The 25,953-nt window shown below is 38.2% G+C and overlaps 1 protein-coding gene across 1 annotated transcript in view; it reads left to right on the forward strand.

The window, feature by feature from the left end:
* Window positions 1-25,953, forward strand: part of traf4a (tnf receptor-associated factor 4a) — a 50,746-nt gene that overhangs the window by 16,906 nt on the left and 7,887 nt on the right. The window contains exons 2-4 of the mRNA XM_052110056.1: window positions 18,451-18,502; window positions 23,712-23,816; window positions 24,757-24,918. Of these exons, the coding sequence (XP_051966016.1) occupies window positions 18,451-18,502; window positions 23,712-23,816; window positions 24,757-24,918 (319 nt within the window). The remainder of the gene's footprint in view (window positions 1-18,450; window positions 18,503-23,711; window positions 23,817-24,756; window positions 24,919-25,953) is intronic.

Consider the following 25,953-nt stretch of genomic DNA (forward strand, 5'->3'; position numbering starts at 1 on the left):
CAAAGTTTTAAAACATATTTTATAATGAATATCATGAAGGTTTTTTCAATGTTATGTCACAGATAATTATCAGACATTTTTTAGTGACCCTGACATTCATTCATGTGGATCTACAGAATTTCCTGCTTTAGTTTTTTGGTCACTTGATAACAAAATGGCTTTTTGCATGTTGGTTATACTACACTGACTTTGATTTGGTGGACAAAAGAGACGAACATCATTAATATTTTAACCAAACTGATTCATGGATTTTATTTATTTAAATAAATTGTAATTAAACATTACTTAAGGATTTTCCCACTTTTTAAAACTGTCTACCACCTTATGCTACCACTTAATTCCCAATGTTTTACTTTAAGCTCCACAAAAATTAGAGGTCGTCCGATATTGGATTTTGCCGAAACCAAAAACTAAAGTGGTTTTCAAAACATGGTTAATTACACTTTTTGTTTTGATTATAGTAACGATAGCATTGCAGCATCATATCAGTTTGTTTGCCATGAAAAGTCTCTGATAATCAATGTACCCCTCAAAGTCACAATATAATCAATCTCAAAATGTTAAATAAGCTCCCTCTTTGACACATTTGTGTTTAGTTGTGAGGTAATTGTCACTGGATTTTTAATTAAGTGAAAAGTCACATCATGCTTGATCACTATCGATCATTGTTTTCTTGATCGATCAGTGCTGCCGCATCAGAGTACCCCAGTCCTCGAGTACTCGTGCCCATCCCTACTTTCTATAATGATCTTTCGATAATGATCCTAAACACACTAGCAAATCTACTAAGGAATGGCTCAAAAAGAAGAATTGGAGGGTTATGGAATGGCCTAGACAAAGCCCAGATTTGAATACTGTTGAAATGTTGTGGGGGGATTTGAAACTGGCAGTACATGCAAGAAAACCCTCAAACATCTTGCAACTGAAAACAAATCGCAAGGAAGAGTGGTCAAAAATGTCAGCAAGCCGATGTCTGAGACTGTTGGACAATTATGCAAAACGCCTACAAGTAGATAGTTCTGCTAAAGGGGGCAATACTAGCTTCTGAGGCCAAGGGTGTATTTACTTTTTCCACAGAAGAATTTCACATCGATTGATATTTTTGTTGAATAAATTATTGAAAAGCTAATTTTCCTTGTGGTTTTGTTCAAGTATGTCAACTTTATTAATATGCGCTGTTTCAAAGAGGAGCAAATGTTTGCTTGTCCAAATATGCCAAAAAAGCCAACAATTTCCATGGGGTGTACTTATTTTTTCACATGACTGTATATAGTGTGTATAATTTAAAATATATAATCTTGATGCAAAGAGAGCACATTTTACACCACTCTTTGTCTCTCTCCACTGGCTGCCGGTTCATGCACGTACTAAATTCAAGGCCCTGATGCTGGCATATAAAACAGTCACTGGGTCTGCTCCAGCATACCTAAAAACATTTATGCAGAGCTACTATCCCACCAGAAGCCTGCGGTCGGCTAAGGAACGTCGCCTTGTCGTACCAAAACAAAGAGGCACCAAAACACTTTCCTGGGCTTTCAGTTTCATCATACCACGTTGGTGGAATGACCTTCCCTACTCAATCCGTGATGCTGACTTGCTCTCTATCTTCAAAAAATGGCTAAAAACACATCTTTTCCAAGAGCACTTAAGCAGTCACTAAAAAAAAATAATAATAAATAAATAAATAAATAAATAAAATATTTACAATTGTTGTTGCATTAAAATCTGTTTTGTATACTATTCTGATGATAGTGAAACTTTGTTGTATGGCACTTTTCGTACCACTGTCTCCTTAAGATGATTCGCTTATGTTTTCCTCTTTTGTAAGTTGCTTTGGATTAGACCCCGAAGCCGCCGCCAGGCGCCGCCATTTGCGCCATTTAGAATTTCAGCCGCCGCCAGCCAATAATTTTGTAAGCCAAATTGAGCCGCCATCTGATAAAGTTTGGCTGAGCCGGCTAGAATTATTTGCATCAAATAATAATTCTATCACATAGTGACATACACACACGAAATATATAAACAATACACGATATCTATTTTCCCACTGGATTCATAACAGCACAGTTTTGTGCTCGTTGCTACGATACACAGACTCACAGTGAATTGACGACCAATTAAAATTGCTCGTTTTCCGTACAGAAGAAGCGATGCATTTTTTTCTCGCACTGAGGTGAAATGGCGGAAAGAAGCAAGCGAGGTAATTTTGATCTCACTTCTCACATACTTTCCTAATTCCTACTTACTTTTTTTTTTTAAACTTAGGCCTACCCAGACTTTTGTTAAATCTTCAGGGCACGGTTGCACAAACACCTGAATCAAAGATTGATGTTATGAACCAAATTTTCTGAAACTGAGAGATTTATAGCACTGAACGTGATATTACTGCAGTAACAAACCACCGTTTCCACATTGCTAATTCACGACGCATGCTTCAGTGTACATTGAAGTGAAATGTGCAAAACTTTGTCCAAAATAATACTGATAACAGTGTGTGTTTATATTAAGGCGAGACACGGCAGGCAAAAACATCGTTTTTTTTTTTACTGGTCAATTTTGAGATTTTTGGATATTTGTCTTCAATAACATGTCTTCTTTCAGACTTGTGGTGAAAAAAAGTCCAAAATACACATTTACTACACTTCGTCTGTTTGCGTCTGTAGATTTCTCATAAATTCAACAAATGTTTGCGTTCTTAATTAACATAGCCTACTTCTACGCGATCTCTGCCGTCACTCACCCTCTCATCACATGCACCGTTAGGAAACTCTCTCTCTTCTGTACAATCCTGTTGGATCCAAATATGGTCATTTCCTTTTTATCAGCAACCAATCGTGAAAGTAAAAAGACTGAATGCGCGATCTCATTGGCTGATGATAAATCTTTAAAGCCCGTTTTCTCAAAATGACCTTTCTCTCATACTCCAAGTCCGAAATCTCCACTTCAGTAGTACCTAGTTATATTATGAAGACATTTACAGAGGGATTTGTAAATATATTATTCCTAGCCTGATATATATATAACATTTTATTCCAAAAAACATGGCGAAAATCATTATATTCTGATTTACAGGATAACAAAAGTAGATATCCATAAATCCCTCTGTAATTTTTTTCCCATCTAATATGTGAACACAATGAAAAAAATATTTTTAACCTGGCTTTATCCAATACTCAGATTTCGTTTTTTAAAATATATGCAAATTAGCACATATTTTATTAGATATTGCCTAATTTGCATATTTAAACATTAAATTAAAGAAAACTTGTAATACATTTTTTTCTCATCTTAATGTAACTAATCAACTGGGAAAATTTCATGGTGATATCTGCTAGTTAAAAATTTTACCCTATTCACCCGTAGTGTCTCGCCTTAACCATAAAGTTGTACAGCGAATTACTGTACATGTCATAAATATATGCATAATGTTACTCCGTGAAGTTTGACAAGTGTGCATTCTTACACAGCATCAGGGACATTATTCACTAACGTTACAGTGGCTATTGAATGCGCCTAGCACTATAGCAAATATGTACATACGTTGTGAAAGTAAAATCTGGTGTTTTCTTTATTACATTGTATTGCATTTTGTAGAAATATAGTGTAAGCCATGCATTGCTTGGAAATATTGAGATCTAGTAAATCAGTATAACATAGACATCTGTAGACATGAAGTGGCAGCTTCAGCCATTTACAGCTATGAAAAGTTTGGCGGCTGCAGCAGCCATTTAGGTTTTGGCTGAGCCGGCTAGCCAGCCAATAACTTCATCAGCCAGCCATTATTCTCAAAACAAATGGCTTCGGGCTCTACTTTGGATAAAAGCGTCTGCCAAATGAATAAATGTAAAGAAACCCCTTACTATCATTCATAGGGAAAGAGCTGCTCAGTGGTAGAGTTGCAGGCTGTGTAGGAGAGCAAATGAGAGGACTGTGTTTCGCTAATGTTCTCTTCTCTGTGTGAGGGTACTCTGCCTGCGCTGTGGGTGATGGTGCGTGCTGGAGTTCTAGCATGTTCTTATCAGCTAAATGAGTGCACATCCAGCTTCCGAATAGACATGCCTCTCCCTCATACACACGCCTCTCTCCGGCATAAAGAGCCTCACCTTCACCCCGTTACCATAGCCACTGAAGTTCCAGGCCGAGCCAATCGGTAGTACGACTGATGAGTGAGGCACACACACACACAGAATCACTGATGAAGTGCTGATGAACCTCCCGCTCTGCTCTTCTCTAACTCTCTTTCTCTAATCAATGAAGAGAAACACAAATCACATTTAAAATACATAATCCTCCTACGTTGAGTGTTACTGGCTGAAACTGAAAAGTTTTTGGATTCATGGAACTCAAGACAGGCTGAGTAGACTAGGGAGGAGTGTTCGCAGGACGAAGGTGAGTCACTGCACATTAGGTGCATAGTCGCGTTCAGCACACGGTGACTCAGATAGACAGCTACACAACAACCGATAACGAGGATGGATTCTTTAACTTTCACAAAGTGCTGCACCCACTTTCCAACTATTTTTACCAAGCTGAGTCAACTGCATAATAAACTTTTACAGGGCTCAACAGAATGGGTTTTTTTCTGTAAGGATAATTCAGATTCATATTTGCCTTGACTATATTATTTCTGGCCTTCTGTAAAAAATCATTCAGTTCATTTTTAGCAACATACTTTTAAGTTTTAAAAAGTATATTTTATATTTTTTATTAAACGTTTATGTTGAAGGTGTTCATCTGCAGTTATAGCTGGAAAATATGCCACTATTGTGTAACTGCTGATGCTAAATGAAATTCAAAGTTGTTTTGCGATCAAAAGTATTTTTTACTATAAATCTGATTTTATATGTGATATTTATTACTCCGAATTATATTGTAAATATTCATATACATTACAATATTCTAAATACATATTATGTGTTTATTGTTGTAAACAATATACAAAAACACACACATAAAAAACAAACTGTTATTGTTAACAAATTGTATAGATTTTCTTTTTTTTTTTTTTTTTTTACATTTGTCAAACATATTGATCCTGGATATTGGATACTTAAACATCAAAATATCTGTTAAAAAGAATATTGTTTGGTTTCTAAAGGCAATCTTGTAATTTCTACAAAGCATCAAACAATTATTAAACATTGGTTCTGCATATCAGTTATTGGACACTTAAACAAAATAATCAAAATCGGATCTGTTGTAAAAAATCAATATCGGTCAATCTTCTAAACATGTCTTCTCACAATTTCGACAAAACATCAAACAATTATTAAACAAAACAGTTCTGTATTATGGTTATTAGACCCTTAAATATAAAATAATCGGGATCGTATCTTTTGAAGAAAAGACAATTATATCGGCCCTCTAAACAATTAATTCTTGCAATTGATAATCTCATCCATTTTAGCTGGCTTGATAACCTTGGGACTCTGACAATCAGGACAACTTTCAATACATCACAACAACAACAAAAACAGTTTAGTAAAAACACTTATTCGCTCAACAAATGCAAGAAGTAGAAACAATGCAGCACTAGCCATATTGAGCAAGTGACTGCTCAGTCAGTTGGGCCAAAACACTTTCACACTGACCATGTGGCCATCATTACTGTTGAGCCATTCTTTTATGTGGCACATTTCTATCCATATTTTCAGCGCTGCAAACCGCAAGTGGATATTCTCACCCACTGTTTTTTAAATGTTTTTAGTCACATGAGGAAACGGATTGTATAATTATATGGTGGATCTGTACTATCGGGTGTGGTTGACTTTTTTCCCCAGAGTATCTATGGAATAGAGCTTAATCAAGCCTCCCACACAGCACACAAATTAGCTTATTCTTCCAGCACCTGCTACTGTACAGAAACTCTTGCAGCAACACACAATGAAGAGCTTTGTAAGTCTCGCATGTTAACGTCAAGCCGCGGCTCAAGTCTTGCCCGTGCTAGTGTTGGAGATGCATGAGGTTAATTTCAAGTTTATTCAAGCCATCTTTAGTGAGACTCAATAACACTGGACCCATTAAGAGGCTTTTGTGTTCATGCATACAATGCATTCACTCACTTGAAGGCCAGATCTCTATCTATCTTTGAATGAGGAATATACAAACCACTATGAAGAACTGTTGACAAGCTAAAATGTTAGCTGACAAAAATAGATACCAATGTATATAAATATTTGTGTGCGCTTTCTGTACTAATTTCTACTGCTTAGCTTATGTGTTGTAGAAATGAACATGTTTGTAGGGATATCTAAAAATTAAGGGCACCAGTCCAGCTCTGAAGAGAAAAATGTGTGGCTGTTGCAAGCAAATGAGAGTCATCTCAGCCTGATAATTATTAGTTGGCAGGGATTATCTGTCCATTCCACCTGCTGTCAATGTAGAAGGACCATGAGATAAAGCACATGACATTCAGGAAGGTAATCCATCTCAGTCACCAACATTCAGAATTAGCTTGACACTAATTTCTCCCTATCGAGGCCTGAGGTTGTGGCTCTGCTTTTGTCTGTTTAAATAGGTGTGAGGTGATGGTAAGATAAGGAAACTGTGTCTGATCTTATTACCTGTATTTTATGGCACTAACTCAGGTGCTGCCTCACTGAGAAACTTGTGTAGACTTCAGAGAGTGTGTGCTAAAAGGAATCGACCAGGAACAAACAGTCAGATCATTTGATATGCACCCTCTCTTATAAGATCATATCTCCAATTTGGATGAGCCTCAATTATCTTTTAGGCCTAACAACAAAGCCAAGAACATTTAGAACAGCCCACAAGCTTTATATCTTCCATCCAGAGTTTTGAACTTGCTAGAAGGCTCTCAAATGTACTTTTCTTCTGAAATACACCCTCAGAAGGTTGAATTTATCAAGCCGTTGCAAGATTATCCAAGAGCCATTATCAGCTTGTTCTTAGATCTTCTCATTTTAATGAATTATGTATTCATCTCAGAATGCGCTTTGAGAGCTTACTCTTTTGCAAGCCAGGCCCGTAGCATCTTAACACAGAGACTATTTTGAACATCTTGCCTACCCACCAACTGAGAGGGCAAGAATGCCTCACAGCTGGAAGATGAGCTAAAAACCTGCTAATTTTAAAGTCTTTTATTCTTGCACTTTCCCTTCTAGTTTCCACAGCACTAATCTCGCAATCCAATCAAACTGTAAAGAAGCTTTTTAATTCAGGCCAGCTTTGTCTTTGTCATCTGGGGTTTGTCAGTCGGAAACTTTAGTTAACCCCTCAAGGGTACCAGATGTGATGTCAAAATGTGCCCTAATTGTTCATTTTCATGAATCAAATGCTTTGTACATTAGCACACCATTCAATTTGTCATCAAGCTTTATTTTGTAATTGAGTGAAAGCTTTCCAGTTATGGATGTCTATTTATAGGTTTCTCTTATTTTACATCAATCATATTGCCTTAGTCAGAACGAATGCTTACTATGCTGAGCAAATTTTACAACATGATCACACAAGAAGTCGACATGTTGCTACCGAATGTTCCATTACCCTGACGTCGGCCCCATTCTGCTGAGTTACTGACAAGTGCCATCTCCCATCAGACATTTTTGCATCAGTTTACATGTGTTTACCTTCTCTTGTGGCATGACTAATAGCGCATTGCTTCAGCAACGTGTGAGACCCGGGTTCTCGTGCCGCGTCAAAACCAGGAAGTAATCGCTTTTGCATCGTCAGTGACGAGGTTCCATTTTCCCTCTAAAATGTAATTTTTACTCCACAGATGGTTCGGTTTAGGGTTGGGATTTAGGTGTAGATTTAATAAAATATGCATTCATCTTCACTGTATTTACATAATTTACAGTTAAAAACAACATACTTTTACAATTCACTTTTGGTGCCACTTGTGGAAATTTTACACTGAATCTGGAGCTCACATGTGCTCATGTCTTAAAAAAACACTTCTTGCCTTGACCACTGGGGGCAGTGCTTCGAATTTAGCTAAGCACAGACTGAGTTTAGCTTAAAGGGTTAGTTCATCCAAAAATTTTAATTCTCTCATTGTTGACTCTCCCTCATGCCATCCCAGATGTGTATGACTTTCTTTCTTCAGCAGAACACAAATTATGATTTTTAGAAGAATATTTCAGTTCTGTAGGTCCATACAATGCAAGTGAACAGTTGCCAAAATTGTTATGCTCCAAAAAGCACATAAAGGCAACATAATAGTAATCCAGAAGACTCCGGTGTTTTAATCCATATCTTCAGAAGTAAAATGATAGGTGTGTTTTTTGCTAGAAATTCTTCTCCCTGGCCAGTGGGGGGTGATATGCCTGAAGAATGTGAATCACCTAAAAAAACAAGAAGAATTTAAGTGATCTGTTTCTCACCTAAACCAAATACATTGCTTCTGAAGACATTGATTTAACCACCGGAGTCTTATGAATTGCTTTTTTGCTGGCTTGTGTGATTTTTGGAGCTTCAAAATTTTGGCATCCATTCACTTGCATTGTATAGAAAGAGCTGAAAAATTCTTCATTTGCGTTCAGCATGCACATTTGTGATGGCAGAAGGGTTAGTAAATTATGAGAGAATTTTCATTTTTTGGGTGAAATATTCCTTTAAGAATGGTCGACATACTGTTTCAAAATTCACAGTGGAGATCAGTCTTTATTAGATCAGATTTTTGAAGATACTAGAGAGCATTTGAAAAAGTCTCCGTTTGCAGTGGAGAAAATATCCATCTAGTGTGAATGAGATATATAAACGTAGCAAAATCAATTTCAACCAAAAATGTATTAGTGTGGACGTGGCCATATTTCAATATAGTTGAAATCTCAGCACGAATGTACAAAATCACATGCGCTGGAATATTTCTGTTTTATTTAAATTTTTTAACATTGACAAATGGAAAATATGACTTTTGCTTTGTTTGCCTCAAATTTGACGGATTACCCACACATTTGGTGCAGATATTTATTTAACAAAAAATAAAAAAATAAAACCAAATCCATTGTTTGTGAGAAGTAGACATGGTTTTAATTTTGTGTCAAATGATATATAGTATCGATTGAGGTCTATACAATCCAGAGTCATAATACAATTATGACTTTAAGGGGTTCTTTTGCAACGTCTCAGTATTTTCAGATATTTTCATAATCGATTGTAGTGGAAATTAACAATCAGTTAATCGTTAACTCTAATACGGCAAAAATCACATGGAGGACTCCAAATAATATGTGCATGTAGCTTACTGTTTAAATATAATTTAAATTAATACACTTAAGAAATTAAAGCATTGGCATTTTCCTCTTTAAATATTCTTAGTTCAGTGTATTTGAATTCATGTAGGCTATGTTTAGTAAAAATGTGTGGATTGTTTAATTACTGTTAATAATAACTTGTATATAAGAAACATATTTGAGCACTAGCCCATATAGGACAAGTGACAGTTCTGTCAACTGGACTAAAACAATCTTAAATCACTCACCATCATTACTGTTTAGCCATGCATTTATGACAGTACCCTTAATTGATCAAATTATTAACAACAATTAATTGATGATCAATTAATCATTGACATCTCTACATCCATCAGTAATATGTGAAATTACAATGAATTGCAATTGAGTGAACACAGGGGGCACAACATCTACATAATGCATGTTTAGGATGTTTCTAATTCTCTGCTCTGTTAATCTAGGATTGTAATAACGAGGAGTCCTATTGGCTGTATTTAATGGACAAGAAGCCATGTGTCCTAAGACTCAGTCATTTATCCTCAAGAGAACCAAAATCTTTGGATTAACAAAAACCTGAGTCATTTGTTAGATGTGCTGGTTATCCATCCTCTCAGTATCTGGGATTAGTGTGACACTTCTAAAATGGCTTTAATGTCTTCTTTTTATTTTTAGCCCTAGAATCTCCTGACCCCTTCCATGTCTTCCTTGTGCCATGTCTAACCTGATTGTGACAGTTAGCGCTGAGTTACCGTTTGTTAGCAAGGGGATCACCAAGACTGATCAAAGCACACTGCTGCATATGGAAGGCTGTCAGTTGCAAAACACCACACATATCTGCGGTGTCATGCACTCGCATTTTACAAGATTCCTATGGCGAGGAAGCATGTGCCTTCTCATGGATGAGTGTACTACAAACATCTGCCGTTTACAGATGGAGCCAAAATTAGACCTGCCATCTGTAATTAAACTGCAAAATCGCCCTGTCGGAGGAAATTTGTTTGCCATACACACCGTATTTTTCATGTTTGTGGGCAAATGTACACGTATGAATGCGTAGATATGTAGGAGGCAGGAAGATAGATGCAAACCAAAAGAAGTGACATTACAATGTGTGGGAGACATGGAAAGCACACGTAAAGGGGTTGACATTTAGAGTGAACATCAAAGCAGAGGTTGTGGCATTTCACATCTGCATTTGACTGCAGCTTTTAGCACCTCTACACAGACCAGTGTCTCCTTCTAACATGTGTGCAAAGTCTAATGGACAAACTCTATTTAACTAAAAACTATAGCCACTTAGATTATTCACATGCATGATCAATCTCTCCCGGATCATCTTTCAAGTTGGGATCAAAGTTCTGGAACTGTTATACTCTCTTGACACTGTGCAAATGCAATCTGTGTTCAGATCTAATCCCAATTATTTTGAGTCCCATTTACACCTGGGTTTAGCATCCATCTGAACAAAAATGGACAGCATTAATACAGGAGTAAATTAAGTCTAAAATGGTTTGTGATCCAATCACTCAAACCACTTTCAGAGGTGCTCAGGGCGACATATGGCAACATGACCTTTGGAGTTTCAATGCTAATGTGTTGAAAATACAGGATGTTGAAGGACTACCTACTGTTGTATCATATTGTGCCAAATCAAGAGTTTTAAACATTGCTGATAGATAAAAAAAAAATAGCCCAAAAGCATGCACAAGACTTCAGGGAACACCTTTGGTATGCATACATTTCCGAAGGTCAGTTAATACCGGTGCCTTGTTTAAAATAACAAGAAGTAATCCTCTCGCAATGTTATGCTAAAGGGAAATTTTACCCAAAAGTGAAAATTCTGTCATCATTTACTCAACCTATTGAGCAGCTTGGACATACTGCTGTAAAGTTCTCATTTTGTGTTCCACAGAAAAAAGAAAGTCAGATGGGTTTGGAACACCATGAGTGGAGTAAGTGAGTATATGATGACAGAATTTACAATTTTTGTTGAACTATCGCTTTTATAGTCCTCTCCGAGGGTGGGGGATGGACCTGGCAAGAAGGTCCAGGCAAGTTGCATCTGATGAACTGAAGCTGGTAAGAGATGAGATGATGGCAGGGGGCAGTAACACATGCCATCTCTATCAGGACTAATGGCAGCAGCTCGACCCAGAGTAGGTCACTTAATGAGATGGAATTGATTTTCCCTTGCCTCCCACATACATCTGTACTTAACCAATTACTTCATAAAAACACTCCCTGAATGCGATTTTCACTGGAAACCTCTTATACAGCTCCATTCAAATGTTGAAATCAAAGTTAGGATGCCACTAGAGTGGCCTTTTGTGCATTTTGACAGACATTCTTTCTATTTAAAGGAATTGTTCAACCAAAAAAAGAGAAAGCTGCCATCATTTACGTCATCATTTTCCAAAATCGTATGAATAAAAGATATGATGAAAGTAAATGGTGACTGAGGCTGTCAGTCCTTAACATTGTGTTCCAAGAAAGAAAGAACGTAAGACAGGTTTGAAACAACATGAGGGTGAGTAAATAACTAAATTTAAATGTTTTGGGTGAACTATCCCTTTAACTGTATTTTTACTTTTCATTCAATGACTTTGAAAAATGTTCATTCATATTAAGACTCAACTTACCTGATCTACCTGTTGTTGTTGTTGTTCCAATAATCCTAAATATAGAATTGTGTGTGGATGATGATTGTGTTTTCCATTACTGTCAGCAAGGCAAAGAACCTCACTTACCCCATTATATTGCGTGTAGATAAGAGGCCCTCTCACTCATCTAGTTAGTACTGACATGCTAAAACCATACTGATAGAATCTGTTATCGATGGGCACAGGCTGAATAACATTGACAGATCTTGCAGACATTTATGGGAAAGAACATTTGGAACTTTTCATTGGAGTAGAAGCAGTTGAGTTTATGTTAGTTTTGGAGTACTTTTATCACACATGGACTCTTTGATGGCTCAGCATGTGACATCAAAACATATCGCTCTACCGTATTCTACCTTTACTGTTTAACGATGTGTGTCTCCTCCAGGCGTCCTCATTAATGCTGATGGATGAAGTATATCGCAGAGTTCTTTACATCAAAAAACCTTCCCGCTAAAGATTCTGACATCGGTTTTCCTATTCTGACATAACCATTTTACCATAGATGTGAAGTGCCTTGCTGTTTGGTATCCATTAGAACATTTGCACACTTCTCACTGTGGAGACGTCTTTGTAGATATATCTTGTAATCTGCATTTATTATGTTATTATTATTATTATTATTATTATAAAGACCTAATAAAATAGTTTGAGGAACACATTTTTCCCCATGCAAATGTCATTAGTGGGAGGGGACATTCTCAATCCAGTAAGCATTTTATTAAACAAACCTTGTATACACCCATTTTTGGTCCATTTTCCAAAGCTAACAGACATGCACTAAAAGACACAAAACACTTATTTTGATTTCATGGGTTTTTAAGAGTAAATGTATCTGCAACATCTTTAACTCCTTATAATAATCTAGATATTGGTAGTAATATGACATTTGTAAAAAGGCTGATATTTTGCTAACTTTTGCACATGGAGGGACTGTGCAAATTAGACTACAGATGGCTTGCCTCACAAATGTCATTGGAGAGAATGATAAGAGAACTGAAGAGAAAAACGAAAGGGTTTTGCACAAGTGTGACCCATGATGCCAACAAAATGTGTCAACGAAAATGTGCATGGGGGCACATCATTTATTCTCGATATTTCAGTGCCCACCATCGTGATTTTGGAGTCCTGCCAGGATCCACCATATTCTTCATATGAGGACATCATCATAAATTTGCATTTGATTCAGCATCTTCATGCACAGTATTTGCATTATAAAGATTTGGCAAAACATATCTGAAATGTTTTTGTATTAAGGTCAAGAATATTTGACTTGGCTGTTATAAATCACATTAATAATGGCTGTTAAGACACTCAGGCAAGGGTAAGTAGCAGTGAGTGAGGAACTGTTAAGTGCTGGGGTTAAGTGCTCAGCCCCTGCACTGTTTTAAACCAGCAGGCATGGTAGATTTATGATTGTCAAGTCCTTGCAATCTAACAAACCTTAGTTGCAGTGTTGCGCAGACCTGGTCCTGCATGCCTGCGGAGAACGGCTGTGCCCATACATTCAAATATTGATATAGCCTGTTTGTCGATTCTTAAAATGCCAAGAGCGATCAATCTTTCTATCTGCAATTCCCAACAATCAGTTGTGCATAAATACTTTCCATTTGCTACAAAGTATGTCTGTGATTAGCCACTGGCTGGTAATTGTTTTAGATTTCACTCATCAATGTTTTAGTGGTGTAGTAGCGATGAAGTTCAGAACTGAGATCTTTTCACTGCATGCTGAGAGTAAAGGCTTTGACACTTTCTGTGTAATGTGAGTCCATAGACTAGATCCAAGAATTTCTTTCATACTGTATTCAAGCAAAATGGATATTATAACTGAACTATGCCCAAATGTAGTGACTTTTTATCACTTTATTGATCGAGACAGTAAGGAAAATTAAATTTGGGGAAGAGAGATGGGGAATAGAACATATCTCTGGCTGGATATGGTGCTTATTTTCCCACTTGAGCACCATAGCGTCAAGGCCATGTCCACACTAATCTGTTTTCATTTGAATTATTATTATTTTTTTTTCAGTTTCATAATGTAATTGGTCTCCACTTTCGGTTGTAGAAAATTCGGTTCTAGTGTGGATGAGAGGGATAAACGTTCAAAAGAAAGTTAAAAAAAAAATAGTTCAGAAATTAGATTGCACCATTCAGAGTTTCATGCCTGAACTTAGTCACTGATTAAGACATTTTAGGATAGGGATTTTTTGGGGCGAGTGAGGAGGAATGGGTGATGAACATGTCACAGACTGGAATCGAAGCTGCATTTTCCAATTTAGCACCGCGGCTGAAAGTGTCTGGAGCATGTGCGCTAATCACAAGGCCATGGCCATGCAGCTGAGTTTTGGGGATTAAGGGAACTCCCACAGAGATGAAACAAGATTCCAGGTTCCTCTCAACAGGAAAGTCATCATTTAGTAGTGGAATAAACAACAGAAAAGTATTTTGCAAGGTCTGCGATTATAACACAATTCCGGTACCCACTATAATTTCTAAATAAACACTAAAATTTCTATAAATTTTTTTGTCTTGTTTTCCTGTAAAATTACATTCATAAAACGTGATTTATTTACTTCTCAAGCGGAATGGGATAAGATATTAAGACTTGTTTTAAGATAAATCTGACAATTTTGTAAACTTTAGACTTAAAACAAGTTTATTTTGCCTACCCCATTGGCAATTTTCTTTTCTTGTTTCAAGTACAAAGTTCACTTTTTTATTTCAGAGCAAAATCTCTTTTTACAGAGCAGTGCCGTTTTCAAGGGCTGAGTTTCTTTTCACTGGATCAATGTCCTCAATTGTATTTACCATTCGTAGCTTTTGAATCAACGGCTTTAACGCCTCCATGCAACTCTTGAGAAAGAAATGGAGAGAAAGAGAGATATAGCATTCATAAAGAAGGCATTCAGAGTTGCTCTTAGCCCTTCCAAGGTTCCTTTTGTTGAGCGTTCTTTACAACGATTGGCCACTTCCCTGGTGGCCTGCTTGTCAAAGGCTGTGTAGAAGGTGTGAGTACGGTGTTGTGACGCCTGTCCTGATCTATAACACTTTGCAAACTGATGGTTTGATAATCTGACCAGAGGGCATACAGAATCATTGATGAGTTTGGGAGAAGCAGTGGTTTAAACACGCTTGCTGTTAAAGCTACATAGCTGACCCTATTATGCATTCAGGATGTAGAAGACGACCAAAAAAGATGTAGTAAGAAATGCAAGGAGAGGCTAGAAGGTTGTAGCGTTTAAAACTGTGGGTTAGATGAATGGAACATTAATGAATATATAATTAGCCTGCAGGGATTTTCTTCTGTCCTGCTGTTATAGCACATGGGCTCTACTCTCGGTTGGTCCTCTTTGTTGCAGAGCAGCTGCCACACTTGCTTGTGTGCTGGATGGAACTGAGGTTTTGCTTTTAATGTAACTATTGTTTGCCCCATTGCTTATGTGCGGTTTGTAATTAGTACTGTATATAGTTTCAGTTGTTTGAAATTCAGGTATCTTTTAAATGTTTTTTTTTTCTTACTCTCCACCGTAGCTCTCAAATGTCAGTCAAGCCAAGTTATAGTCAATCTAGCCGTGTCTGATTGTTTGGTGTCATTGATGTAAAGCCTGGTGCGATGAGTCTTGAATACATTGTAATCACATGGAAAAAGTACATGTTGCATCCGAATATTCATGATTTCAGGTTTAAAATCGACCACATTCTGCCGAATTACTGAAAGCGGCATTTCCCCATTAGAATTTTTTTTTTCATCAATCCAAATGTAAATAAGTTTCTTTCTGGCAATACATTAGTATTGCCACGCATTGCGTGAGTAACTTTCGAGACACAGGTTTTGGTCCCATGGGAACCAGGAAGTAATTGCAATTAGGGTTGGGTTTTGGGTTAGGGTGTGGAGTTAATACAATTTAATTCCTGTTGACTGTATTATATGATTTAAAACAAGAAATACAACACACTTTTGGCACCTTCTGTGGACATTTCACCAGGAAACTGGAGCTCACACATACCCATATTATATGTTCAACAACAATTCCTGCTTCAGCCACTAGGGTAGTGTTTAAAATTTCGGTAAGCACAGATCGGTTTCAAAGGCAGAAATCTGACCTACTGTCGTTGTACTCGCAGTGCGATCAGTCTGCAACCATGAATGAGATTTGAGAATGAGTAATAGAAAGAATTTTATTTTTGTAACTATTCCTTTAAAAGCCACATCAGAGGTTCCCTCATGCACTTTTCCAACTTCTCAAAGTAGTGTGTGAATTGAAGGGGCCAAGCATCAAGGGTTTTGAAGTGTCCCTTTCATACTGTCTTGTTTTAGTATTGATGTCCTCTAACAGGCCCATAGCCAGCCTAGTGGCCTAGCCAGCCTATTTTGTTCAAAAAGTGGACCTTTTTGCAGTTTTCCCCCTCATTTTGTATTTAATTATTCAAATACTTCATTTTGGTGACTTTTTTAATGCACTAATTTGTGCTGGATTAACTTGTCTGCTGGTATCTTAACGAGCATGCTTTTTGATGCACTGAAAATATTTACTACAATGTTGTCAAATTGCTTACCAAGTATAACAACCGTACCCTGTTTGGCAATTTTTTGAACATATGTTCAGTATTCTGCGACAATGACGCTGCTGCCTGCTTTCTCTTCTGTCTGTCCTGCTCTTTTCGCCCCATACTCACTATCCAGCTGGATGTCATTGGCCTCACTGATTTAGTGCGGTAAAGTTTGACGTTCGACATTCGGTTTAGCAGATGTAAGGGACCGTCTGAAATCTCCACTCACTACGCAAAAACATAAGAGATGTCCAGTCATTCATTCAATTCACGTGCAAGTTATACATGAAAAAAACAACCTGTAAAATACATTTTCACATTCAGAATGTTCTTATAACTTCCCCAGAGGACAGACAGACAGACTACAGGTGATTTTATTACAATATGATCAATTATATAAGTGATGTAATCAATTTTAGAGGATAGAAGGATTTACTACTTAATCACTAAAATAAAAAAAAACTATAGCAGCTGAGCATTTATAGCCTTTAAAATGAGAAAATGTAATTTTGGTGAATGGTTGGGATTTGTTCTATAAAATAATTGATTCCTGTACTTGTATAATTGATGATACTGTAAAAATCTATCCTGTAATAAGTCTGTCTATCCTCTGGGAAGTTACCACAGCCTTTAAAATGAGAAAACATAATTTTGGTGAATGGTTGTGGGGTCATTCGAACTACCCAGTCTAGGGGGGCGGTACTCAATTGTAAATCAGAGGCTAATCTTAAAAGCCGATTGGTCCCAATGGAACTGCATTGATGGCCTGGTAATAAAGTCCATCAGCATGCATTTGTTGCTGAGTAGGCCTGCCTCTGGTGGGTAATTGATTGACTTTTTTTTGTTAAAGTCTGGTGTATTAATTGCAGCCTCAGTGACACACTGACCTTAATGGATGGAAGTGGCTGCCGTCTGCTTGGGCGAAAAGCACTTTCCATCTGGCCCATCTTTTTCCGCACATGTCTACTACTTTGTCTAAAGAGGACCACAAAACGGCGCTGCGATCTGCTGAAGGGGGCCCCGATGAGCAGAATAGGACAGCGACAACCCCCCTGGATATTAAAGAGATAGTTTACCAAAAAATGTAAACACTTTACTCATTTACCCTTATTTTGTTCCACAGCCAGATAACTTTCTTTCTTCGGTGGAACACAAAATGAGATTAACTCTGAATTCAGAACTCAGAAGAGAAAGTATTAGATTTTCAAAAATTACATTTACACTTTAACATAAATTCTTTTTTATTTTATGTGGCTCACAATGTATTGTGCTATACTGTTTAGTACTGTTTAATGGCCACTTTTGTTCAGGGAGGCCCTGTGTCTTGGCTGTAACAGGCAGTAGACGGGCCATATTAACACATCTCTTGGGACCACTTCCACAGATGGTCCTTTGGAAGGATTCTCTTTATGTAAATAACGGTGCTGTACAGTTGGACACAAAGGCACACATACACGCACACATCTCCCACTACCCCCGTCAGTGCTATCTACAGTCACTTCCATTATTTTACACAGTGAATATTTCATGGTGACATCAGCGCTCTGGAAGGCCCATGCTGCCAGAGGGGCCCTGCTAATGAGGCACGACACCCCTCTCAGCTGGTCGCCTCACAGCCATGCCAAATCTCATGTCATTCCTTTCTCTTCTTTATGTCCCACCACAACGTCGTCTCTCAGCTCCATTCAGCTCTTTTGTAAGCAGTTCATAACCAGGGTACATAATTAACCTTCATCCAAGTGAAAAAGGGCAGTAGCAAACAAAGAGCCTCTGCCTAGAATAGTGCACCCCTCCAGTCAGACACTAAGTCGATATTTAGAGGCGTTTGCTAGGGCTGTGTTGATACAATCCAATATCGATGTCACACTTTTTCCTCACAATATTGTATCTATAATTTAGAATCCATGTATCAGTATTTACCGTATATTCAACTGTTTGTGCTTTCATATCTTGTCCAGCATTTCAGTGAAGTAGAAACAGGTTTTTGATTCATTCGCTGCTTCTCTTTAAATTTGACAATCCTCTCTTTCTTCTGTTTGCAGTGAGGGGGTCTTCAAGTGCCCCGAGGACCAGCTCCCACTGGATTATGCCAAGGTAATGGACTCCACACTAATCTCTCATGCATTCTGTTGTTGAAGAGATTACAATTAAATCTCACACAGTGATTTACATTCCTTTAATGTACAGTCGAATAGACTTAAAGGGGCCTTGCTCTTTGGCTTTTCTCTGTGAGATTGTACTTTCCTCTAGTGGCCCTGCAAGAGTGTACAAATGTTGCTGTGTCAACAATTGCACGCTACTTTTTTGAGTCAGAGCGTGGTGAGGCTCTGGTCCTGCCCCAGGCACTCACCCCTTGTCTAGGCTCCTCAAACCATCCGAGTAATCACACTAATGAACTATCATGGGCCACTCATGTCCAGAGATGGCTTGTACTGTATCTAAATTCCAAATGTGACAAGATAAGTTATATGCTGTCTTGCAGACTAGTAAAACTAGTTCAAGGACTAGTTTACCAGTTTCATTTTTCTTTCATTTTCAAGAATATTCCAAAAATGATCTACTTTTGTGTAAATATAGAAAGTCTTAGAAAAAAATGAGGTTTGCTAAATTATGACATAATTTTCCATTTTATTAATTTTTTAAAACTGGAGAAGCAATGTGCTAAATGCTGTGTATAACATATCAATTATTTGATATAGCCACCCCTGGAGTCACAAGTTCAAATCCAGGTCATGCTGAGTGACTCCAGCAAGGTCTCCTAAGCAACCAAATTGGCCCGTTTGCTAGGGAGGGTAGAGTCACATGGGGTAACCTCCTCGTGGTCGCTATAATATGTGGTTCTCGCTTTTGGTGGGGCACGTTTTGAGTTGTGTGTGGATGCCGCAGGGAATAGCGTGGGCCTCCACATGCGCTACGTAATGCACTCAACAAGCCACGTGATAAGATGCGCTGATTGACAGTCTCAGGTGCGGAGGAAACTAAGGTTTGTCCTCCGCCACCCAGATTAAGGCAAGTCACTACACCACCACGTGGACTTGGAGCACATTGGGATTGGGGATTCCAAATTGGGGAGGAAACGATCAAACGATTCTAACGTCTGATTCATCTTCTCACGCAGTGCACTTGACATGCTTCTGCAAGGGCACATGCAGGACGTCAAACCTGTTCTGTTTGCAAAGAGCTTTAGCGTGCTAATCTGTTGAAACTGTGATTTGCATGAAGTCAGGGGGATAACTCTACTCATCCTGGAAAGCCAGGTATGCTGGAGATCTGCCTGGTGCTCACGAGTCTTGGAGCGCACACAGTATTACACAAGCAGTCTTTTTAAAAGTCCTAGCGGCAGCCCAGTCACCCACAGATTACCCATCCACCTATGCAGGGCTGTTGTTCTGTCTATACCAGTTTGAGGTCAGGTTCACCTCACGTCTCCAGTCTCATTTGGTACACCTACTCTTTCAAAATGGAGAAGCGAGTAATTGATGGCGCCAGTCACAATCAGGCACTGTAAACCCAAAATCTGTGCATTTCTGTTCAGAGCAGCTTGACACTGTCTGTTAACCTGGCACAATGTGATATAGCGACAAGCTTAAAATCTGTGTATCTAGTGTTTTTAGCTGTGACTCTATTATGTGACTTTATTATTAGGATATTACTGTTAGTATTAATAGAATTATTAGTATTGGTATTATTTTGTTGGTCTCTTTGTTTCAATTTCTGTAGCATTGCCATAGGTTGCCCCAGCCACATTAAATGTCATTGGTCCAAATTTCTACCGGCAGTATGCATTACATTCTGTAAGCAGGTTTCAGGGGCTACACAAAAATAATTTGATTGTGCTTTGTTGAACATATTAAACAAAATGTATGACTTAAAATAAAAATAATAAGGATTATGGGTGACTAAAAGATGGATTTTCTGATTAACCACGATCTTCATTTGAACGATCCTATTATCGATTCTTAAAATCCCAAAATCGATTTAATTTTTTTACTCTGTGAAGTTCACACATGAGATCCTTGCACTGCATGTTGAAAGTTTAAATTTGACTCATTCTGTCCAACATGTGTCCAAACACAAGATCCACGCAATCCATTTGTCATTGATTAATGTCATATTTAATTGCATTTCTGTTATTTACAGTCAGTTGTTGATCAAAAACAAAAAAAGAAACATTTAATTAGTGCCACTCCACTCTTGTTACTATGCTCTCAACCAAAGCAAAATGCTGAACTGCCAGTTTTCTTAGTCATATTAAATGAAAAATGGAAATGGAAAAAACAACATGTATCTATATACAGTGTTTCCCATTCATTGACTAGACTATGGCAGCCCGCCAGTCTAATTTGCCCCGCCACGGTCTCCTAATGAGCCAAATTTATTTTTACACGTCTCATCTAAAATATTATTGCACTTCTCAATCTCATAATAACATAAAATAAAAGGTTGTGTTTTGCGCTCTCTGTTGTGCGCCAGTCAGTTCAGTCAACTCCTCCCCCGCTGCTGTAAACTCCCACGCTCACACACACTCGCAGATAAATGCACTGGAGTATTCCTGGATTATTTGGTTGAGGAGGATGACAAATCTTTGAGGTAAGTAAACTCCAGCCCTCTACATTGCGAGTAAATCACTCGCATATACGAGTAGATTTCGCATTATGCGACCAAAAAAGGTCTGTGTTATTAGCCACTGGCAACAAGTAAATATTAACATTTCACTCACCGGTGATAGAGTTGTGTAGTTTCAAAGCAACGAGTCCCTTTTACTGAATAAAAGCAGCTGATTAAGAAGCTGGATTCAGCCTCGTCTTTCCCTGCATGCTGTCTCATGCACGCAGGAAAAATCACTTGTGTCTCATTCGGTTGAACTCTGAGCATCTCAGGGAACCACACCGCATTCGTCACAAGAGCAGCTCTCTTCTCAAGTGCCTAAAACTTTACACAGTACTGTGTATGTATATACACTCACCTAAAGGATTATTAGGAACACCATACTAATACTGTGTTTGACCCCCTTTCGCCTTCAGAACTGCCTTAATTCTACGTGGCATTGATTCAACAAGGTGCTGAAAGCATTCTTTAGAAATGTTGGCCCATATTGATAGGATAGCATCTTGCAGTTGATGGAGATTTGTGGGATGCACATCCAGGGCACGAAGCTCCCGTTCCACCACATCCCAAAGATGCTCTATTGGGTTGAGATCTGGTGACTGTGGGAGCCATTTTAGTACAGTGAACTCATTGTCATGTTCAAGAAACCAATTTGAAATGATTCGAGCTTTGTGACATGGTGCATTATCCTGCTGGAAGTAGCCATCAGAGGTTGGGTACATGGTGGCCATAAAGGGATGGACATGGTCAGAAACAATGCTCAGGTAGGCCGTGGCATTTAAACGATGCCCAATTGGCACTAAGGGGCCTAAAGTGTGCCAAGAAAACATCCCCCACACCATTACACCACCACCACCAGCCTGCACAGTGGTAACAAGGCATGATGGATCCATGTTCTCATTCTGTTTATGCCAAATTCTGACTCTACCATCTGAATGTCTCAACAGAAATCGAGACTCATCAGACCAGGCAACATTTTTCCAGTCTTCAACTGTCCAATTTTGGTGAGCTCTTGCAAATTGTAGCCTCTTTTTATTATTTTTAGTGGAGATGAGTGGTACCCGGTGGGGTCTTCTGCTGTTGTAGCCCATCCGCCTCAAGGTTGTGTGTGTTGTGGCTTCACAAATGCTTTGCTGCATACCTCGGTTGTAACGAGTGGTTATTTCAGGCAAAGTTGCTCTTCTATCAGCTTGAATCAGTCGGCCCATTCTCCTCTGACCTCTAGCATCAACAAGGCATTTTCGCCCACAGGACTGCCGCATACTGAATGTTTTTCCCTTTTCACACCATTCTTTGTAAACCCTAGAAATGGTTGTGCGTGAAAATCCCAGTAACTGAGCAGATTGTGAAATACTCAGACCGGCCCGTCTGGCACCAACAACCATGCCACACTCAAAATTGCTTAAATCACCTTTCTTTCCCATTCTGACATTCAGTTTGGAGTTCAGGAGATTGTCTTGACCAGGACCACACCCCTAAATGCATTGAAGCAACTGCCATGTGATTGGTTGATTAGATAATTGCATTAATGAGAAATTGAACAGGTGTTCCTAATAATACTTTAGGTGAGTGTGTGTGTGTGTGTGTGTATATATATATATATATATATATATATATATATATATATACAGTACAGTGCAAAAGTTTTAGGCACTTGTGGAAAATCGTTCAGAGTGAGGATTTCTTTAAAAAATCATAAAATAAATAGTTTTAACGTCATACAAAGTCCAGTAAACAGAAAAAGAGAAATCATGCCATGGTCCAAATAACTGAGATCACATTTTTTCCCTATTCTGATGGTTGATGTGAACATTTACTGAAGCTCCTGACCCATATCTGCATGATTTTATGCACTGCACTGCTGCCACACGATTGGCTGATTAGATATCTGTGTGTGTTTACTATAGAGGATTTTACGAAAGATTTGCCACATGGTTCTGTTTTACTTTTCTTGTTTTTATCTGCAAATTTTATTCCACGGATTCTCAGACACTATGTAATGCATGATGGTACAGTTGGGAGAATTTATATGAGCATGCCAGAAAATCTGTCAGTGAAAATGAGTTTGTGTGTGTGGTTGGGGTGGGCTCCATATGGGACTACATGGGTGGCGAACAGTCGTGTCTGCACTGATGCCTTTAGTGCTGTCTGAACACACAGCAGATCTCTGTGTGTATGTAAATCCTGCAAGCAGGGGATTTTGGCTGATTGTATGGAGCAGCATCTCATCCTTCATCGACTTTATGGATGAAGTGAAGATGCAATAGCCGCTGGGTGTAGCCTACATACACATAACATGCATGCTTACACATTTCATTGGGCACTGGCGAGGGTACCAATCTCCTTTCATTTCATCATATGACACTATATTTGTGAATGTATTAGATAAAATATAAGTCTTTTGCCTACATCTCTAAAAATTTTGGAATTCCGTTTGGTGATGCTAGTTGTGCTGAAATTACACACTTCGCAATTAACATGCGGTTAACTAAGAAGGACATTACGTTAGTGGTTATTGCAACACAAAAAACCCTTTTCTCGTGGGAGAGGCCACAGGTATATACTGTGTCATGGTTAATAAGTGAACATTTAAGTCCAGTGCTCTGCCCTGTCCTTGGTTGGTTAATATGTAAGTGTGTTTTTATTTTAAGAGAGGAGACAGGGTTGATTAATGTGTCCTTGGTGTTTGTTGTAGATTTATCCTGACCCTGAGCTGGAGCAGCTGATATTAGCACTGCCCATCCGCTGTATTCACAGTGAGGAGGGCTGTCGCTGGACCGGCCAGATGAAACAGCTACAGGTAAGCATAGTTTTTAATTCTGGGCTTTTTGCAGTTTTTTTTATGGTGACAGTCTGGACAATTACATGAAATGATAGGCAGAAGAGTGTGTGGGGTGGGCGGACAGGTGGGGATCAGGAAATGACGCAATCCGGATTTGAACTTGAGTCGCATGCATTTAAGCACCACCCCATAACGTACCTGTGATTTTGGAGGGTGGGGGGAGATCGCTATTTCAAAGTATCTCAATATTTTACCTCATGATACTGTATTAATATTGTAATGCTAAGTATTTTTACTTTTGGTTACATTTTTCACATATTATTTTTGGAAAAGAAATGAACCGAGCAAGCGTGTGAGTAGATGAAACATACTGCAGCATTAGATTTACGACATGTAATGAAACTCTTCCAGTCAATCAAAATGCAAACTCTGAACGAGCAAAGAAAATAAAAGTCTATTACTTGTTCCATTTGTAAGGATGTTCCATACAGCTAGATTGCAATGGTTTTTGTGTAATGATAACACACTGGAACAAAGATATGCTATTGCCTTGCATTATTTTTTAACTGTCACTGACGTACTTATCGTCTACACAACATCTTTGACTCCATGATGAAGGATGATTAGCATTAGTTGCGCAAAGCACTGAAGTCCAATGAGAAACCAGTAAAAGATCGCAATATATCACAATTTGTAATTGCAATACACTAAACAAAAAAACACAATATTATCATATCGCAACCCAGATATAGATATAATATTGTATCATGTCTTATTTTAGCATTGCATTGCTTCTGTCTGGTCTTTTGGTCTGTAGCTTCATACAGTATATTTCGCACTTTGTTAGCGTAGCAGCTGGAAGCTTTAAACTTTAATTACATTACATTTAATATTTTAGTAGTGTGTTGAAGCCGAACCGTTGTACCTACTAACTGTCCCTGCATCTATTTTTTTCCAGAGTCACTTCTCCACCTGCGCATTCAACGTGATCCCCTGCCCCAACCGCTGCTCCGTCAAGCTAACTCGCCGGGACCTGCCTGAGCACCTGCAGCACGACTGCCCCAAACGCAAGGTCAAGTGCGAGTTCTGCGGGAGCGAGTTCACAGGAGAGGCTTTTGAGGTAGGTCGGAGCACTTAAACTGCCCTGCTGAAAATAAAAACCTTAAATGTGCTGGTCTCTCAGCCTGGCCAAGGTGATTTAGCTGGACTGCCAATAGTCATCTAGCCTGACTAGCTGAAAATGGCCTAAAACCCCTATAAAACCAGACAACAGACCAACTGACCAAGCTGGGAGACCAGCTAAGACCAGCAAACCATTTTAGGCTGGTTTAAGATTTTATTTTTTCGACAGTGTAGTTAGATTATGCTAAAGACAGATTGTTGTTATTTGGAATAATACCTTATTGGATGTATTGGCACATCAGCTAAGCAGTATTAGCTGTCTTATTTGATTATTGGCAGTTTCTTAGCTATTATAATCATTGCTACATGAAGGAAGGCTTGTGTGTTTCACACTGTGGTGTAATTCTCTCAGTGTGTGAATTCTTATACATTTGTTACTAGCAAATTTGCAGCTTGATCTGCCGTTGTTCGCTAATGTAGTGCCACTCCTATTTTTACACATCTAATTCAAACCTCATAATGCATCAAATAGACATTTAGTCTTGTTTAATGTGTGTTTTATTTATATATATATATATATATATATATATATATATATATATATATATATATATATATATATATATATATATATATATATATATATTAGGAATTGTTCATTGTTTCATGGCTGCACTGCAAATTTGCATAACATTGTTAAAATATATGATTAAAGAGCAATTTTACTTTGTATTTTAAACTGCAGTGCTAACATTTTGGTGTGCATTTTATGGTGATTTTTGTCTTTTTGCAAGACACCACTGTTTTGATTTGTTTTCTTCCAATTTATTCAGCCTAAGCTGTTTAACATACAGACTTTGTTTTGTACATAGTTTCAGTCTTAGGGGTGCTCTTTATGTATGCTTTTTGTAAAATATAGCCTTCTTTAGAAAAGGTTGAAAAGCTGTCTTTGGCTTGTATTGATAGTGTTTTCGTCATTTGAAGTGTGAACTAAAGTGATGCATCAGCATATGCTTAATTTCCAATTGGTATA

The sequence above is a fragment of the Xyrauchen texanus genome, chromosome 38 (genome assembly GCF_025860055.1).
Source record: "Xyrauchen texanus isolate HMW12.3.18 chromosome 38, RBS_HiC_50CHRs, whole genome shotgun sequence".
Classification (NCBI taxonomy): Eukaryota; Metazoa; Chordata; class Actinopteri; order Cypriniformes; family Catostomidae; genus Xyrauchen; species Xyrauchen texanus.